Raw genomic sequence first — 21,124 nt, 5'->3', positions numbered from 1 at the left:
GTATTCTGCTACATGTCTTTTGTAAAAATAAATCCCAGTAAGAATATATTATATGGTTTGTGCAAAAGTTATAGCATGTACAAATAATCGTGTATATACTGGAATTTATGTAGCTATGATGCTATACTGGTAGTGATCAGCGACTTATAGTGTGACTGTAATAGAGTGGCGGGCAATTTGGCGCTGAGAGACACTTATCTGGGAAGGTCATGCCACCTGTCACCCCGTGCTGTGACTGGCAGTTAATTTCAGCCAATGATTTTAGCTGGTCAGCTGAACGGTTGTGTCCAATCACAGCACAGAGTTCTGTGTTAACAAAAACATAGAACTCTCTATATAGGGAACAGTGACCCGGCCATTTCTTCTCCCTAAAAGAAGCATATATTACACACATTACACTTGTTAGGGTCCTTTCACACGGGTGTTCTGTTCTTTTCATCACTTCAGTCATGTTTTTTCAAAGAAAGAAAACAAATCAGTTTTTCATTTGTTTACATCCACTACCAATGCAAAAATGGACTGTTTGTTTACATCTGTTTTTTCGTCTGTTTTTTTTTTAATGGAACAAAAAAAGGGCTTTGATCCATTACAAAAAACGGATGTAGATGTAAACAGATGATCTAAACTGTTGCTCAGCGTTCAGATTTATCAGAAAGTCCTATTACTCAATCTGTATATTCATATGACAAGTTCATATTCTTCTTGGTAGTGTCAGTGATCAGCGACTTATAGCGTGACTGTGATAGAGCGGTGGGCAATTTGGCGCTAAGAGACACTATCTGGGAAGGTCAGTAACTGACACTGACATCACTAGTGACACTAATACAGTGATCAGTGATACTGTACACTGTACTAAGGACACTGGGAAGGGGTTAACATCTAGGGGCAACTAAGGGGTTAACTGTGTGCTTAGGCCCCTTTTTTATTTAAATATTTTTCTATTTTTTAGATAAACAAGTTATACAAACATACTCATTAAAACCTTAGCAAATTATCAAATCTTTATTGTTTCATCCCTCCCCCCGTCCCATTCCTTCCCCTACGTATATACCTCCCACCCCCTCACCATCTAATCCCTCACCCCCTTCTGCTCTGCGTTTTGCTTAGGCCCCTTTCGCACGGTTGTTCCGTTTGTTTTTCATCCATCTGTTGATGGATGAAAAAATGGGCATCCAGTGCATCTCCGTGGAGAAATGGATGATCATCTGTTTACTATTTAGAATCTAACACCAAGGTGGACCCCAAATATCAATATTCTGCCACAAATTAATAAAATGTATAAAATCAAAAATACATTCACATGACCGAGTTCCTGGTCGCTAAGGTATTCCTTCCTCCCTAGGAAGTCAAGAAATAAACTGATGCTCAGCGTCCAGATTTATCAAAAAGTCCTATTACTCATTCTGTATATTTATATGACATTTTTCCAGGATTATCACCATGGACACCGATGTGTTCAGTTCCTGTATTCCCAAGATGATGTGATCCTCTTCCTCTTTTCCAAAGTATTACCCCTCAAAAAAATATTTAATAAACCGCACATAATGCATTATCCCTTTCAAATATCATAAATAAAAAGTTAAACTTACATGAAAGTGCTCAATTAGTGCCCAACTTCAAGAAGAGCCACCATAGTAAATCCGTAATTCCTACTTTTACCCTCTCATCCCTTTAGAAAGGGAAATCAATCTTGGGAATTCCTCCTTAGACGTTTGTTCTTCTTATTTCGTCATTACGACTTTGTCAAAGGATGTTGTCATAATGACGAAACGCATCAAGAAGTGACGTCAGACCCTAACCGAAAGTCCAGCGGCGGCCATCTTGGTTGAGGTCCGAGCTCCGTCTGCTGGGGGTACGGTTTGTTTCACATTGGGGTTGTGCAGTCATACAGCGACTGTCTTGAGGAACGTCCAATAATGCCGCTAAATTTGTGTGGGTCTTTATTGGACTCATCTACTCTGGCGCCATATATATAAATATAAGTCCTTTGTAGTTATTAGATGCACAAGATGTAAAATCTATTACTTCACAAGGGTTGTCTTTATAATTGGAATTCACACACACACATATCATTTCCTATAAATTTTCAGGGGTGTGGAAATTGTTTAACCAATTCCAGTCCGGACACTCCCCCCCCCCCCCCCCCCCCCCCCTTCCAGTCCGGACACTTTCACCCCCTTCCAGTCCGGACGCTTTCCCCCCCTTCCAGTCCGGACGCTTTCACCCCCTTCCAGTCCGGACGCTTTCCCCCCCTTCCAGTCCGGACGCTTTCCCCCCCTTCCAGTCCGGACGCTTTCCCCCCTTCCAGTCCGGACGCTTTCCCCCCCTTCCAGTCCGGACGCTTTCCCCCCCTTCCAGTCCGGACGCTTTCCCCCCCTTCCAGTCCGGACGCTTTCCCCCCCTTCCAGTCCGGACGCTTTCCCCCCCTTCCAGTCCGGACGCTTTCCCCCCCTTCCAGTCCGGACGCTTTCCCCCCCTTCCAGTCCGGACGCTTTCCCCCCCTTCCAGTCCGGACGCTTTCCCCCCCTTCCAGTCCGGACGCTTTCCCCCCCTTCCAGTCCGGACGCTTTCCCCCCCTTCCAGTCCGGACGCTTTCCCCCCCTTCCAGTCCGGACGCTTTCCCCCCCTTCCAGTCCGGACGCTTTCCCCCCCTTCCAGTCCGGACGCTTTCCCCCCCTTCCTGCCCAGGACAATTTTCAGCTTTCAGCGCTATCACACTTTGAATGACAATTGCGCGGTCATGCAACACTGTACTCATATGAATTTTTTTGAGACAGATAAAACTCTATTTTGGTGGTATTTATTCACCACTGGGATTTTAATTTTTTTTTTTGCTATATAAATAAAAGTCCAAAAATTGTGAAAAAACATTTTTCTTAGAAAATTTTGCAAATAAATAATCTTTTTTCATAAATCTTTGCCAAAATGTATTCAGTTATCTTTTTAGTAAAAAAAATAACCCAAATTAGTTTGTAACCAAAAATTATAATTTTTCAAAGATTTTTTTTTTACATTTTATTTTTTTATATTTAGTTTTTTTTTTCAACATACTGTCACCCTAGCAGTACATTGTCACCATAGTGACACTGTACTACTTGTGGGGGGTGAGGAATATTTTTTATTGTTTTTTATTTTGTTTTTTTACACTTCTTGCTTTTACACCCATAAATGCTGTAAAAGCAATCGTTTGTCCTCTCTGGCTGCCATTGAGAAATACTGTGTGAGCTGTGATTGGTCACAGCTTGTCACATGGTACAAGGGTGTCGTGAATAGCCCTGTACCATGTGATCTCTGTGATCATTCACAGATTTCACACGTAGTAAGCAATGATGTCAGAAGTGACATCTTGCTTACTACTATTTATGTGATCACTGATCACATGATCAGGATCTCACACAGGGAGCGTGCACAGGCTGACACAGCGGGCGCCGTTTATGAACGGCAACCCGCCCCTGCACTGCTCCCGTCTGGCCATTTATATACATGGGCCGGACGGGAAGTGGTTAAAAAGAAAAAAAAAAAAAGTTATTTTTAGGCTGTCTTTTTAAATGTTTTTCTTTTCTGTTATCACTTTTATTGCTGTCACAAGGAATGTAAACATCCTTTGTGACATCAATAGATAGTGAAAGCTACTCCTTATGGAGAGATCTGGGGTCTATAAGACCCCCAAATCCCTCCTTTGCCATTAAAAGTATTCGATCACACCAAGATCTGTGTGATCAAGTGCTTTCCACATTTAAAAATGGCGCTGTTTACAACCGGGGAAACCGTGATGTATGCTAATTGTTCCCTATATCATAGAGGTGCACAGAGCGGCCCGGTCCATGGTCAGTCGGGGTGTCCTGATCCAGTGGGCTAGTTAGCCACTCAGATTCCTTTTACAAGAGCACTCATCGTTGGCTCTAAGCCCTGCTGCTTGGCTTCAGCAGGGCTAAATGTAAAAAATCATTTTTTGCCCGGCACCCAGAACTGCATGTCCCGAGCGCCGTGGGATAAGAATTGCACATCCTTGACATGTTGGTAGGTGGCTGCTATGACCACCAATAGTGCAGTAGGGATGATTATATTTGCAGTGTACATACCTTGTTCTCTGACATTTCCAGGGTATGACATTTGATTCATTACTATGGACCGGGATTATTTTTGGTGTAACATTGATTTGTTTTCTGTCTAATCTTTGTTCCTTCTTCTTTGGCCATCGTACCAGATGTCTACTCTTATGATGAAGATGACATGGTCATCAACCCCAACCTGGCTGAACACCTGTCTCACTTTGGTATCGACATGATGAAGATGCAGAAGGTGGGTGATCATGTGTACCTGTGTATGGGTGATCATGTGTACCTGTGTATGGGTGATCATGTGTACCTGTGTATGGGTGATCATGTGTACCTGTGTATGGGTGATCATGTGTACCTGTGTATGGGTGATCATGTGTACCTGTGTATGGGTGATCATGTGTACCTGTGTATGGGTGATCATGTGTACCTGTGTATGGGTGATCATGTGTACCTGTGTATGGGTGCGCATGTGTACCTGTGTATGGGTGATCATGTGTACCTGTGTATGGGTGATCATGTGTACCTGTGTATGGGTGATCATGTGTACCTGTGTATGGGTGATCATGTGTACCTGTGTATGGGTGATCATGTGTACCTGTGTATGGGTGATCATGTGTACCTGTGTATGGGTGATCATGTGTACCTGTGTATGGGTGATCATGTGTACCTGTGTATGGGTGATCATGTGTACCTGTGTATGGGTGATCATGTGTACCTGTGTATGGGTGATCATGTGTACCTGAGTATGGGTGATCATGTGTACCTGTGTATGGGTGATCATGTGTACCTGTGTATGGGTGATCATGTGTACCTGTGTATGGGTGATCATGTGTACCTGTGTATGGGTGATCATGTGTACCTGAGTATGGGTGATCATGTGTACCTGAGTATGGGTGATCATGTGTACCTGTGTATGGGTGATCATGTGTACCTGTGTATGGGTGATCATGTGTACCTGTGTATGGGTGATCATGTGTACCTGTGTATGGGTGATCATGTGTACCGGTGTATGGGTGATCATGTGTACCTGTGTATGGGTGATCATGTGTACCTGTGTATGGGTGATCATGTGTACCTGTGTATGGGTGATCATGTGTACCTGTGTATGGGTGATCATGTGTACCTGAGTATGGGTGATCATGTGTACCTGAGTATGGGTGATCATGTGTACCTGAGTATGGGTGATCATGTGTACCTGAGTATGGGTGATCATGTGTACCTGAGTATGGGTGATCATGTGTACCTGAGTATGGGTGATCATGTGTACCTGTGTATGGGTGATCATGTGTACCTGTGTATGGGTGCGCATGTGTACCTGTGTATGGGTGATCATGTGTACCTGTGTATGGGTGATCATGTGTACCTGTGTATGGGTGATCATGTGTACCTGTGTATGGGTGATCATGTGTACCTGTGTATGGGTGATCATGTGTACCTGTGTATGGGTGATCATGTGTACCTGTGTATGGGTGATCATGTGTACCTGTGTATGGGTGATCATGTGTACCTGTGTATGGGTGATCATGTGTACCTGTGTATGGGTGATCATGTGTACCTGTGTATGGGTGATCATGTGTACCTGTGTATGGGTGATCATGTGTACCTGAGTATGGGTGATCATGTGTACCTGTGTATGGGTGATCATGTGTACCTGTGTATGGGTGATCATGTGTACCTGTGTATGGGTGATCATGTGTACCTGAGTATGGGTGATCATGTGTACCTGTGTATGGGTGATCATGTGTACCTGTGTATGGGTGATCATGTGTACCTGTGTATGGGTGATCATGTGTACCTGTGTATGGGTGATCATGTGTACCTGTGTATGGGTGATCATGTGTACCTGTGTATGGGTGATCATGTGTACCTGAGTATGGGTGATCATGTGTACCTGAGTATGGGTGATCATGTGTACCTGAGTATGGGTGATCATGTGTACCTGTGTATGGGTGATCATGTGTACCTGTGTATGGGTGATCATGTGTACCTGTGTATGGGTGATCATGTGTACCTGTGTATGGGTGATCATGTGTACCTGTGTATGGGTGATCATGTGCACCTGTGTATGGGTGATCATGTGTACCTGTGTATGGGTGATCATGTGTACCTGTGTATGGGTGATCTGACAGAGCTGCCGGTTTCCTCACTCACATATAATGGCTCTTTTCTATTGCTAGACGGACAAAACAATGACTGAACTGGAAATCGACATGAACCAGAGAATCGGGGAGTGGGAGGTGATCCAGGAATCGGGGGTCCAGCTACAGCCTCTCTATGGACCAGGATACACCGGGATCCGCAATTTAGGGAACAGCTGTTATCTCAATTCAACTATGCAGGTTGTATTCAGTATACCTGCCTTCCAGCGCAAGTGAGTATGCTGCGCCTTGAACCCTGGTTCACGCTAGAATGCTGTGCGGGAAACCGCGATCCGTGGGTGTTTCCCGCGCTGCATTCAAATCGCACTTTTCTTGTGATCTGCAGCTTGTGTCAGTGCAAGAACAACACCACGAAACTCAGGGCGCCTGTGCTGAGCCACATGGTACAAAACAACCAATCAGTCCTGTTGTAGTGTATTTCCAAAATTGGTGCACGCAATACTTTGGTGCGATTTGAGCCCTTTCGGAATTAATGGGCTCAAATAGCACCGTGCTGAATCGCATGTGAATTGCACAGGAATGCGGTGCGCTTATGTGTGATTCATAGTGTGAACCTAGGCAAACGACAAAGAGCCATCTCCATTGCAGATGTCTGCACTGAGTAATTAAAGGGCTTTGGACTAGAACAGCGGCCCTTTGCTTGCTTTTATCTGGTCCTTGAGGCATTATTCCCTCACTGTCAACAACAGTGGGTCATAGTTACTGACACTGACAACAGGGCATTATTTCTCTCACTGATACCAATGATGGGGCACTATTCCTCCCAGTGATACCAATGATGGGGCACTGTTCCTCCCAGTGATACCAATGATGGGGCACTATTCCTCCCACTGATACCAATGATGGGGCACTATTCCTCCCACTGACACCAATGATGGGGCACTATTCCTCCCACTGATACCAATGATGGGGCACTATTCCTCCCACTGATACCAATGATGGGGCCCTATTCCTCCCACTGACACCAATGATGGGGCACTATTCCTCCCACTGACACCAATGATGGGGCACTATTCCTCCCACTGACACCAATGATGGGGCACTATTCCTCCCACTGACACCAATGATGGGGCACTATTCCTCCCACTGATACCAATGATGGGGCACTATTCCTCCCACTGACACCAATGATGGGGCACTATTCCTCCCACTGACACCAATGATGGGATGCTTTTTACTCTCACAGACACCAGGGCGTTTTCTACTGCTGGCCACAGTCCAGCCCCCCTAAATATTGAACAGTAATGGGCCCTTTGTTTAGAAAGTTTGGAGACCCCTGGACTAGAAGAACTTGTACTTGAATTTAAAAGTGATACTCCCATTTTTAAAAAAATATATATTTTTTTAAGAGGAGATGAATCCTTTGTATAGACTTATCCACACTAGTGTAGCTGCGTTGATCAGTGCAAGCTCAACAATTGTGTTTTATGTGCCCTTGCTCATACCATGATGCCGCCTTGAGGTAGGATAGCAGGGCTGGCCAGGGAACGTAGCAGCAACGCTGAGTATGGGACTACGGGCTCACCATACACTGGCATTGTATAGATCCAATCACCACGTTCAGGGGTGCAAACTGACAACAAAAGAATGGATCTGCTTGAAATAAGAAGCGTAATGTATAAGATTTATTACTAAGGGAATGTGAAACGTAAATAGCATAAACGTTAAATTACAGATCTGGATTGTAAAGCAATTTTGTATGCTGTCTATATTTCCTTTAATTGTAATAGATGTTCCTTTACAGGGTCAGTCCACCCAGAACTGCTATTTAACCAGGGTGGATTTGATGGAAATCACTAGTCAGTACGGCTGGATGTAAATCCTAGTGTTCTACATAAAGACTAATTCTTGCTGGTATAACTTTAATATACAAGTAGATGAAGATTTTTAGAATAACAACTTTTCATATTAGTTTTTTTATCCCCAGTTTAACCACTTCCAGTCCGGACACTTTACCCCCTTCCAGTCCGGACACTTTCCCCCCTTCCAGTCCGGACACTTTACCCCCTTCCAGTCCGGACACTTTACCCCCTTCCAGTCCGGACACTTTACCCCCTTCCAGTCCGGACACTTTCCCCCCCTTCCAGACCGGACACTTTCCCCCCCTTCCAGTCCGGACACTTTCCCCCCCTTCCAGACCGGACACTTTCCCCCCTTCCAGACCGGACACTTTACCCCCTTCCAGTCCGGACACTTTACCCCCTTCCAGTCCGGACACTTTACCCCCTTCCAGTCCGGACACTTTCCCCCCTTCCAGTCCGGACACTTTCCCCCCTTCCAGTCCGGACACTTTCCCCCTTCCAGTCCGGACACTTTCCCCCCCTTCCAGTCCGGACACTTTCCCCCCCTTCCAGTCCGGACACTTTCCCCCCCTTCCAGTCCGGACACTTTCCCCCCCTTCCAGTCCGGACACTTTCCCCCCCTTCCAGTCCGGACACTTTCCCCCCCTTCCAGTCCGGACACTTTCCCCCCCTTCCAGTCCGGACACTTTCCCCCCCTTCCAGTCCGGACACTTTCCCCCCCTTCCAGTCCGGACACTTTCCCCCCCTTCCAGTCCGGACACTTTCCCCCCCTTCCAGTCCGGACACTTTCCCCCCCTTCCAGTCCGGACACTTTCACCCCCTTCCTGTCCGGACACTTTCACCCCCTTCCTGTCCGGACACTTTCACCCCCTTCCTGTCCGGACACTTTCACCCCCTTCCAGTCCGGACACTTTACCCCCTTCCAGTCCGGACACTTTACCCCCTTCCAGTCCGGACACTTTACCCCCTTCCAGTCCGGACACTTTCCCCCCCTTCCAGACCGGACACTTTCCCCCCCTTCCAGTCCGGACACTTTCCCCCCCTTCCAGACCGGACACTTTCCCCCCTTCCAGACCGGACACTTTACCCCCTTCCAGTCCGGACACTTTACCCCCTTCCAGTCCGGACACTTTCCCCCCTTCCAGTCCGGACACTTTCCCCCCTTCCAGTCCGGACACTTTCCCCCCTTCCAGTCCGGACACTTTCCCCCCTTCCAGTCCGGACACTTTCCCCCCCTTCCAGTCCGGACACTTTCCCCCCCCTTCCAGTCCGGACACTTTCCCCCCCTTCCAGTCCGGACACTTTCCCCCCCTTCCAGTCCGGACACTTTCCCCCCCTTCCAGTCCGGACACTTTCCCCCCCTTCCAGTCCGGACACTTTCCCCCCCTTCCAGTCCGGACACTTTCCCCCCCTTCCAGTCCGGACACTTTCCCCCCCTTCCAGTCCGGACACTTTCCCTCCCTTCCAGTCCGGACACTTTCCCCCCCTTCCAGTCCGGACACTTTCCCCCCCTTCCAGTCCGGACACTTTCCCCCCCTTCCAGTCCGGACACTTTCCCCCCCTTCCAGTCCGGACACTTTCCCCCCCTTCCAGTCCGGACACTTTCTCCCCCTTCCAGTCCGGACACTTTCCCCCCCTTCCAGTCCGGACACTTTCCCCCCCTTCCAGTCCGGACACTTTCCCCCCCTTCCAGTCCGGACACTTTCCCCCCCTTCCAGTCCGGACACTTTCACCCCCTTCCTGTCCGGACACTTTCACCCCCTTCCTGTCCGGACACTTTCACCCCCTTCCTGTCCGGACACTTTCACCCCCTTCCAGTCCGGACACTTTACCCCCTTCCAGTCCGGACACTTTACCCCCTTCCAGTCCGGACACTTTACCCCCTTCCAGTCCGGACACTTTCCCCCCCTTCCAGACCGGACACTTTCCCCCCCTTCCAGTCCGGACACTTTCCCCCCCTTCCAGACCGGACACTTTCCCCCCCTTCCAGACCGGACACTTTACCCCCTTCCAGTCCGGACACTTTACCCCCTTCCAGTCCGGACACTTTCCCCCCTTCCAGTCCGGACACTTTCCCCCCTTCCAGTCCGGACACTTTCCCCCCTTCCAGTCCGGACACTTTCCCCCCCTTCCAGTCCGGACACTTTCCCCCCCTTCCAGTCCGGACACTTTCCCCCCCTTCCAGTCCGGACACTTTCCCCCCCTTCCAGTCCGGACACTTTCCCCCCCTTCCAGTCCGGACACTTTCCCCCCCTTCCAGTCCGGACACTTTCCCCCCCTTCCAGTCCGGACACTTTCCCCCCCTTCCAGTCCGGACACTTTCCCCCCCTTCCAGTCCGGACACTTTCCCCCCCTTCCAGTCCGGACACTTTCCCCCCCTTCCAGTCCGGACACTTTCCCCCCCTTCCAGTCCGGACACTTTCCCCCCCTTCCTGTCCGGACACTTTCACCCCCTTCCTGTCCGGACACTTTCACCCCCTTCCTGTCCGGACACTTTCACCCCCTTCCTGCCCAGGCCAATTTTCAGCTTTCAGCGCTATCAGACTTTGAATGACAATTGCGCGGTCATGCAACACTGTACCCAAATTCATTTTTTACCATTTTTTTGAGACACATAAAGCTTTATTTTGGTGGTATTTATTCACCGCTGGGATTTTTTTTTTTTTTTGCTATGTAAATGAATATGTCCAAAAATTTTGAAAAAAAGTGTTTTTTTAATAACATTTTGCAAATAAATAATATTTCATCATAAATCTTGGCCAAAATTTAGTCCTGTAATTTTTTTAGTAAAAAAAAAAATCCAAATTAGTTTATAACCAAAAATTATAATTTTTAAACATTTTTTTTTACATTTTTATTTTATTTTTTTATATTATTTTTTATTTATTTATTTTTTTTACATACTGTCACCCTAGCAGTACAGTGTCACCATGGTGACACTGTACTACTTGTGGGGGGTGATAAAGATTTTTTTTTTTTTTTTTACGCTGATTGCGTTTACACCCATATAGGATGTAAAAGCAATCATTTCTCCTCTCTGTGTGCATTCTTGCAGTCATTGAGAAATACTGCGAGAGCTGTGATTGGTCACAGCTTGTCACATGGTACAAGGCTGCTGTGAATAGCCCTGTACCATGTGATCTCTGTGATCATTCACAGATTTCACACGTAGTAAGCAATGATGTCACAAGTGACATCTTGCTTACTACTTTGCATGTGATCACTCATTGGCCAATCAGTGATCACATGATCGGGACCTCGTACAGAGGTCCCGTCCAACGATCGGTGTTTCACTGTGTCCAGAGGACACAGCGGGCACCGGATCGCGGTGCTGCACGCTCCCAGGGAGCGCGCACAAGCAGGGTGCGGGGAGGCCGTTTATAAACAGCCACACGACCCTGCACTGCCACCATCTGGCTGTTTATATACAACGGCTGGTCAGGAAGTGGTTAATAGGTTAATCATTCACATTTGGACAACTTTTCTGTTGTACTTAGGAAGGAGAAAAATAATCATTACCTTAATAATAACAATTTAAATAGATTTATTCATCTAAAACAATAACATTCCAGCAGATGTGATTTGCTGAAACATCCATGTTTGGTAACTAATTTGGCTAAACAAAATATATATATTTTAAGAAACTTAGACTGTCAGCCCCTCCCTCCTCACACTGTCGGCCCCTCCCTCCTCACACTGTCGGCCCCTTCCTCCTCGCACTGTCGGCCCCTTCCTCCTCGCACTGTCGGCCCCTTCCTCCTCGCACTGTCGGCCCCTTCCTCCTCGCACTGTCGGCCCCTCCCTCCTCGCACTGTCGGCCCCTTCCTCCTCGCACTGTCGGCCCCTCCCTCCTCGCACTGTCGGCCCCTCCCTCCTCGCACTGTCGGCCCCTCCCTCCTCGCACTGTCGGCCCCTCCCTCCTCGCACTGTCGGCCCCTCCCTCCTCACACTTAGTTTCACTTTCTTCTTGTGCAGATCTATTCCACTCCAAACAATCAGAAAAATATTGTTTCTATTCTATTCACTGAACTTCTTGCACCTTCGCACTGAAGGGGTTGATTCTGTATTCATAGGTGTGTAGAAGTTAGGATGAAGGTCTTTTTCTGAACTCTGTTCATGTTATAACATTTTTGCTGTGAAGAAGAGGCATGTGATCTCCGCTGAGTCCAATTCAGTTTTGAGAACTGCAAAAGTAAACCAACATCTGTGATAATATCTTGTAGGCAGAGAAACTGCCCAATAATCTTACAGAAACCTCTGGAAGAGCATGACATTGTGAATGGATTCATGGAGTTTATTTACCAAAAAAATTAAAACATATACAGCCTTATTCTACATAATTAAAAAACTAATCTTTATTTCATGATGGAATAACCTTTGGATGGTAATATATTTTCCTCAAAAAGCATTTTATTTTAAAAAAATCCAATTTAAATCAAAAAAATCCGATTTAAATCAAAAAAATCTGATTTAAATCAAAAAAATCTGATTTAAATCAAAAAAATCCAATTTAAATCAAAAAATCCGATTTTTTTTTTTTTTGATTTTTTTAAAAAAAATCATTGATTTTTATCCACCCTGTATTTAACCACTTCAGTACCAGGCACGTATACCCCCTTCCAGTCCAGGCCAATTTTCAGCTTTCAGCGCTGTCACACTTTGAATGACAATTGTGCGGTCATGCATCACTGTACCCAAACTAAATGTTTATCATTTTTTTTCACATAAATACAGCTTTTTTGGTGGTGTTTAATCACCACTGGGTATTTTATTTTTTGTTAAAAGGCTAAAGACTGAAAATTTTGGGGGAAAAATTTTGTTTTGTTTGCGTTTGTCTTCCTTTCCTTTCAAAAATGTAGCAAATAGTTGGTATTAATACTAATATTAATCGGCGGCCGATCTCATTTCTTGAGGCTGTAAAATATCAGGACAGTACAAATACCCCCAAATGACCCCTTTTTGGACAGTCCAAGGTATTTAGTAAGAGGCATGGCGAGTTTTTTAAAGTTGTGATTTTTTTTTTTGTCAGTTTTTTGTACAGCGTCATCCCTATAACTGGTGTGGTGGTGATCATGGACACCGACTGGTGACAGTGCTGGAAAAAAAAAAGTAATATTTTTTTTTTTCCTTTTTTCCTTTTTTCTTGATTTTTTTTTTTTTTATACCGCTTGCCTACCACCCTATAGAACTGCTGCAGGACTGCACAAAATTATGTATATGTGATTTGCATTTCCAGGTAGGGGGCGTGTGTGCGCGCCGCCCTACCCCTGCTGCCATTGGCGGCTACAGATGTCAATCACCGGGACCTGAACGGAGATTCCCCACCGGCACCTGGTGGTGATCGCCGGGTAAAACTGACAGGAGAGAGACCTGTGTGTAAACAACATAGGTCTCTCATCTGTCAGCAAGGACATGCAGCTTTGTATTTCTCTGCACAACATGTCTCCCTAGTAAAAACACACACAACACATTATGTAAAACAGCACACAGTTAACCCTTTGATTGCCCCACATGTTCCCCTTCCTACCCTGTATCATTAGTACAGTGTCTGTGCTTTTTTTTGCACTGATCACTGTAGTGGTGTCACAGGGGATGTCAGTGGCAGTTAGTTCCCCCCAGTGTCAGAATGCCCGCCGCAGTCCCGCTATATGTCGCTGATCGCCGCCATTACTAGTATAATAAAATTAAAATTCCAGTGTATATATACCGCCATTTGTAGACGCTATAAAGTTTACATAAACCAATTAATATCCAATTATTGGGGTTTTTTTTTTTTTTTTAGCAAAGACATGTAGCAGAATACATTTTGGCCTGAATTTATGAAGAAATTAGATTTTTAATTTTTGTTTACTAGATATGTTTTATAGCAAAAAGTCAAACATATATTTTTTTTTTTTTTCAAATTTTCGTTCTTTTTTGTTTATAGGTCAAAAAATAAATGCAGAGGCGATCAAATACCACCGAAAGAAAGCTGTTTGTGGGGGGAAAAAAGGACTTAAATTTCATTTATGTACAGCATTGCATGACCGCGCAATTGTCAAAGTAACGCAGCGCCGTATCGCAAAAAATGGCGGGGTCAGGAAGGGGGGTAAATCCTCTGGAGGGCGAGGGGTTAACCTACTGTGACCAGAACCATATAATGTTATCGTAGTAACATTGAACTACTCTAGGAAAGTGATTAGGATTGTTTTGTTTTTTACACATTAATTGCTTATAGCAGCGAATTTCACTGCTATAAGCAAGCATTTTACTGAATGAAATCTATTAATTCAGTAAGTATTGTGATTTGTTGTGACTGGCCACAGCTAATCACATGATACAGATGGGCTGTGATTGGCCCCGTCTGTATCATTTGATCACTATGACCAGTCACAGCTAGCAACACAATGACTGGCATGAATTGAAGCCTTTCTTTGTTTACATTTGTCATGTGGTCTGATGTGATTGGTCACAGCGATCACATGGTACCGGCAGCTGGCTGGTGGCAGATCGCGGCCGCACGAGAGGCTCGTTGTGGGAGGATGTCATATGATGTCCACCCAGAATGACGAAAGTCCCATCCGACCATCAGTTTGCTATAGGCCGAGCGAGGAAGTGGTTAAAGGAGAAATAGGGCCAAGGCTCTTTTGGCCCCACTTGTGCTGGGGATCACAGGAGTGTACTCCATTCTGTGCTCCTGTGACCCGTACTCGGCCAGTAGTGGGGTAAAAGCCTGCTGTCGGCTGACGCCACTCAGCCGGTCCAAACTCTGGAAAGATCCCGACTTTGATGTCAGGATCCACCCAGTTTCTATGATCGGCAACTGGCTCAGCCTCTCAGCGATCCTGATCACCTGCTCCCTCTCCCTCCACAGCCCGGCACTCCAGTGAGCGCTGGAGGGGCAGAGCAGAGAGCTGGTGACTGACAATTATCGCTCGCTGAAGACTGAGAACTAAGCGAGCGTAGAGGTGGCAGGGGACAGATGCAGCTTCCACCTAGGTGAGTATAAATGTTTGATTTTTCTGTTTTATTTCATCCCGAACTTCTCTTTTAACCACTTCCAGTCCGGACACTTTCCCCCCCTTCCAGTCCGGACACTTTCCCCCCCTTCCAGTCCGGACACTTTCCCCCCCTTCCAGTCCGGACACTTTCCCCCCCTTCCAGTCCGGACACTTTCCCCCCCCTTCCAGTCCGGACACTTTCCCCCCCCTTCCAGTCCGGACACTTTCCCCCCCTTCCAGTCCGGACACTTTCACCCCCTTCCAGTCCGGACACTTTCCCCCCCTTCCAGTCTGGACACTTTCCCCCCCCTTCCAGTCTGGACACTTTCCCCCCCCTTCCAGTCTGGACACTTTCCCCCCCCTTCCAGTCCAGACACTTTCACCCCCCTTCCAGTCCGGACACTTTCCCCCCCTTCCAGTCCGGACACTTTCACCCCCCTTCCAGTCCGGACACTTTCACCCCCCTTCCAGTCCGGACACTTTCACCCCCCTTCCAGTCCGGACACTTTCACCCCCTTCCAGTCCGGACACTTTCCCCCCCTTCCAGTCCGGACACTTTCCCCCCCTTCCTGTCCAGGCCAATTTTCAGCTTTCAGCGCTATCACATTTTGAATGACAATTGCGCGGTCATGCTACACTGTACCCATATGAAATTTTTAGCATTTTTTTGAGACAGATAAAGCTTTATTTTGGTGGTATTTATTCACCACTGAGATTTTTATTTTTTTTGCTATATAAATGAAAAAGTCCAAAAATTTTGAAAAGTGTTTTTCTTATTTAAACTTTGCAAATAAATAATATTGCATCATAAATCTTGGCCAAAATGTATTTCGTTTATCTTTTTAGTAAAAAAAAATAACCCAAATTAGTTTATAACCAAAAATTATAATTTATAAAAAATTTTTTTTCGTTTTTGATTTTACTTTTAATGTTTTTTTTTTTCTACATACTGTCACCCTAGCAGTACAGTGTCACCATGGTGACACTGTACTACTTGTGGGGGGTGATGATTTTTTTTTTTTTTTTTTTACACCCATAAAGGCTATAAAACCAATCATTTCTCCTCTCTGGCTGCATTCTTTCAGCCATTGAGAAATACTGTGTGAGCTGTGATTGGTCACAGCTTGTCACATGGTACAAGGCTGTTGTGAATAGCCCTGTACCATGTGACCTCTGTGATCATTCACAGATTTCACACGTAGTAAGCAATGATGTCAGAAGTGACATCTTGCTTACTACTCTGCATGTGATCACTGATTGGCCAATCAGTGATCACATGATCGGGACCTCACACAGAGGTCCCGTAGGATGATCTGTGTTCCAGTGTGTCCGGAGGACGAGGCGGGCACTGGATCGCGGTGCTGTGTGCTCCCTGGGAGCGTGCACAGTCCAAAATGGCGGGCGCCGTTTATGAACGGCAACCCGCCCCTGGTCTGCTACCGTCCGGCCGTTTTATATACAGCGGCTGGACAGGAAGTGGTTAAAGTAGAATTCCAGCATAAACCTAACTAGTCTTAAAAATTCTCCCTCCCCCCTCCTAACACCTATGCTGTCTAACCTGCGTAAGAAAGATCTGTATACTTACCTATTTTCTGCCCGCTCTGGTCCGGTCATGAGGCCCATCTTCCCTTTGTTGGTCAGCGGCGGCTCCAGGAGAGAGGGGGGTTCTCCAGAAGAGAGGGGGGTTCTCCAGGAGAGATGGGGGTTCTCCAGGAGAGATGGGGGTTCTCCAGGAGAGAGGATGGGGGTTCTCCAGGAGAGAGGGGGGTTCTCTAGGAGAGAGGAGGGTTCTACAGGAGAGAGGGGGGTTCTTCAAGAGGGAGGGGGGTTCTCCAGGAAGGAGGGGGCTCCAGGAGTGAGGAGGGGGGTTCTCCAGGAGAGAGGGGGGTTCTCCAGGAGAGAGGGGGGTTCTCCAGGAGAGAGGAGGGTTCTACAGGAGAGAGGGGGGTTCTTCAAGAGGGAGGGGGTTCTTCAAGAGGGAGGGGGTTCTCCAGGAGAGAGGAGGGTTCTACAGGAGAGAGGGGGGTTCTTCAAGAGGGAGGGGGGTTCTCCAGGAAGGAGGGGGCTCCAGGAGTGAGGAGGGGGGTTCTCCAGGAGAGAGGAGGGGGGTTCTCCAGGAGAGAGGAGGGGGGTTCTCCAGGAGAGAGGAGGGGTCTCCAGGACAGAGGAGGGGTCTCCAGGAGTGAGGAGGGGGCTCCAACAACGGCTGTGACATGGGAGCCTATGGGTAACAACGCTGCTCCAGGCTTTCCCAGCCATTGTCTTGCGCTTTCTTCTCTCCCCTGCAGCCGCCACTGGCAGAAAATAGTTTAGAATATACATTTTTTTTTTTTTTTTTACACAGGATGGTCCGCATAGATGTTAGGAGGGGGAGGGAACATTTTTAGAACCAGTTAGGTTTATGCTGGAATTCTACTTTAAGTGTTAGATGTTGGAGTGTGAACCCCGTGGCTGACAGCCTCTTCTATCTCTCAGGGACTTTACTGGTGAAGTCCCTGCATTCTCTGAGTCTGCAAACCTTCTTTGTCCCTTTTTAAGGGGTTCCCACCATCCCTGCTGAATTGTATATTTGTTCTGGAGAATGAATTGGGAAGAGTGTAACACACTCACCAGACTCGACCTATAATTAAAGCAGCAGTTTTGGGTGGACTGACCTTCTGAGATATACAGTGCAGATGAGTGTCCACCATCGCTAATTAGTTTTTTGCGTTCCTTATGTGTAATGCCAGATTTTTGTTTCTGTAGGTATGTGGAATGTATGGAACACATATTTCAGAAGGCCCCGGCTGATCCAACACAGGATTTCAGCGCTCAAGTGTGAGTATACCTGGAGACATAGTACAAAGAGCGGTGTTGTTCTATAACCCACAGAAACCTTTGTGGCCAAATGCCATTAGTAAACATTGCTGAATTTGCTCTGGATGTTGGACACCTTCTCAATCTTTTTTTAGTTTTTCTGTCTTTTGAATAAAGTTTTTATTGCTGCCTGTTACCCATTGGGGAGATTTTCCTTCACTTCCTGGAACCTGTAACACCCTAAACCAAGAGAACCGGTGTAACCGGGAACAGGAAGGCGCCAATGGGAATAAAAACTTGACAGTCTGTTTTTTTTTTTTTTTTCCTTTATTGTACATCATGGGACACAGAGAAGTTTCATTAACTCCTTTGCGCCGACAGTACACAAATATACGATATATGAGATATCAGCGAGCTGCTTGTAATAATAAAAGCAGCTGTACACTAAAAGGAAACCATAAAACCTTCGGATAAAATATGTGTAAAAATTGTGCAGCGCTAAGAAGTAAAACAAATAATACGAATAATAATCCAATAAAATGCAAACAGTTCCCTAAAAGTCCATAAAGGAGGAAAAATAAATAAATATATATATATATTTATAGATATATATATATTTATAGATATATATATATATTTATAGATATATATATATATATATATAGATAGAGATATATATATATATATATATATATATATATATATATAGATAGATAGATAGAAGTCCATAAAGGAGGAAAAATAAATACATATATATTTATATATATATATATATATATATATATATATATATATATTTTTTTATTTATATATATATATATATATATATATATATATATATATATATATATATATATATTTTTATATATATATATATTTTTATATATATATATATTTTTATATATATTTTTTATATATATATATATATTTATATAGATCTATATAGATAGATATATAGAGATATATAGATAGATATATAGAGATATAGATATATATATATATATATATATATATATATAATATATATATTAAAAATGCAGCCCAAGGTGACACCGTTCTTACTGGTAATATGTTATTCAGCAGTCTATGTGAGCGGCAAACAAATAGGTAAAATGCGCCCTCATGACACGCATGGATAATGCACAGTATATAAATCCGTGAAGATCTGCCCAGAATCCCTCTTTAAGGTAGTACTGGAGAGAACAGCCCAGTGTAGATGAATAACATCAGGGTGGCTCTACACCCGGAGGTCCTCTTTAAGGATGTGAGTGTAAACCTCTTCTGGATACAGGAATGGTCACCAGGAGGAGCTCTAAGGGATTAAAAGCTCACATCGGCGCCAGTTCCGGTGTCTAGTTCAACTTCCGTGACAAGCGGGCGTATTTCTACTTCCAGGTGACACAAATATACAACCTCTCGACAGGTGGGCCTTGACGCAGAGAGGCCGCATATTTGCGTACCCATATGTAAATAGACCTGTTCCCGAGCGCGCGCTGCGTGCACAGTTACCGGCGCCGAACGGAAAGCTCCCAATCAGGAGACTTGCGATCGGCAGCTTTCCGGTCATGTAACAGCCAATCATGACGGTCACATGACCGCAAACCCCTCCCTGCCTCCCAGCATCAGGAGCCTCTTTAAAGGCCAAGAGGCATGGCGTTAAAGGATAAGTTCAACTTTGGGAACAAGTTATTAGGGTGGAACATGTAACATGTTCCACGTAGCTGCTGGCGCCACCTCTCCCCTCCCTCTGACAGTACGGGAAACTTCTCCCTGTACTATCTGTCAAATTTGAAAACAGCGCAGCCATATGGGGGCTCCGCCCACACGGCAACATCATTAATTCATGGACTTCCGTGAATGAACTGCAAGTCCCGACAGCCTTAGCGGCTGTCGGTTTGTAGTTTTCAATGAACTACCACAACGCTGTGGAATGCCGTGGTAGTTCATTGAAGCTTCCTGTCAGAATATCTGCTTGTTCAGACATCCCGTACAGCGTGGGTGTCAAACTGGTGGCCCTCCAGCTGTTGCCAAACTACAAGTCCCATGAGGCATTGCAAGATTGACAGTTTTGATAGTTACAAACATGACTCCCGAAGGCAGAGGCACGATGGGACTTGTAGTTTCGCAACAGCTGGAGGGCCGCCAGTTTGACACCCCTGCCGTACGGCAAGCAGATATTCGGACAGGTCTGCCGGAGACAAAAATAATGCACATTTTTTTACCTGCAAAAAAATTAGCATTTATTATTTTTGTCTAAAAGGTGAACTTGTCCTTTTAAGGGTTTAAAATAGAATTGTGGGATAACCCAAACTAATCTGGAAACTGTCCTCTCTATGCGAACACCCATGATACCTAACCTGCATAAGAAGGATGTATATATTTCTTATTTTCAGCCCGCTCTGGTCCGGTTATAAGATCGCCTTTGTTAGACAGGGGAGAGCGCTCTGACAACAACTAGTAAAGCTTGGACCGGTGACGTCACCCTTAGGCTCCTATGGCCCATCCGTTGTTGGCGCTCTTTCCTCTCCCAGTGCAGCTGCCATTATTATTATTATTATACAGTATTTATATAGCGCCAAAGGGTTTGCTCAGCGTTGTACAATAGCAAGGGGGACAGAACATGAGACAAAACAGAAACAATACAATACACGAGGGGTTTGAGGGCCCTGCTCTTTCGAGCTTACAACCTAGGAGGGAGGGGATGGTGGTACAGGAGGAAATGGCTGTGGGAGATGAAGTGGTGGGAGGAGTGGAGGAGGTCAGCTGTTAGGTGAGGGTGGGGTAGGCTTCCCTGAAGAGGTGGGTCTTCAGGGTGCGCCTGAAGGTGATGAGGGTAGGTGACAGTCTGATGGATTGGGGTAGGGAATTCCAGAGGATGGGGGAAGTCCTGGAGAAGTCCTGCAATCGAGCGTGGGAGGAGGAGATCAGGGAGCTAGAGAGTAGGAGGTCCTGTGAGGAGTGAAGGGCACGGGTAGGGTAGTATTTGGGTATCAGTCGGTTATGTAGTTTGGGGCGGCGTTGTGAATGGCTTTGTAAGTCAGGGTTAGCAGTTTGAATTTGATGCGCTGGGCAATCGGGAGCCAATGAAGGGATTGGCCAGAGGGGGGTGGCGGATGTGGAGCGGTTGGTGAGGTGGATGAGTCTGACACAGGGGACCCAGATCATGTGATGGGACCAGAAGGGCCTAAAAGAGTACTGTATATACATCTTTCTCTCACAGGTTACTTGGCATAGGTGTTAGAAGAGGATAGTTTTAAGATTAGCTGGGGATATCCCAAACGTCTAATCCTCATGAAAAGGGTTATGCTGCTACCTACAGGTTCAGT

General features: G+C 45.9%; 1 protein-coding gene across 7 annotated transcripts in view; it reads left to right on the top strand.

The window, feature by feature from the left end:
- The window catches only part of USP5 (ubiquitin specific peptidase 5), a 107,859-nt gene that overhangs the window by 53,422 nt on the left and 33,313 nt on the right, over positions 1–21,124 (top strand). For all 7 annotated transcript variants that reach the window (XM_089661175.1, XM_089661173.1, XM_089661174.1 and 4 more), the window contains 3 exons: positions 4,208–4,302; positions 6,239–6,432; positions 17,748–17,819. In XM_089661175.1, the coding sequence (XP_089517301.1) occupies positions 4,208–4,302; positions 6,239–6,432; positions 17,748–17,819 (361 nt within the window). The remainder of the gene's footprint in view (positions 1–4,207; positions 4,303–6,238; positions 6,433–17,747; positions 17,820–21,124) is intronic.

Source organism: Staurois parvus, unplaced genomic scaffold, assembly GCF_062004578.1.
Source record: "Staurois parvus isolate SC_StPar_1 unplaced genomic scaffold, SC_StPar_1.0 ptg001321l, whole genome shotgun sequence".
In the NCBI taxonomy this organism is placed as follows: domain Eukaryota; kingdom Metazoa; phylum Chordata; class Amphibia; order Anura; family Ranidae; genus Staurois; species Staurois parvus.
This window is presented reverse-complemented; position numbering and strand designations above follow the sequence as displayed.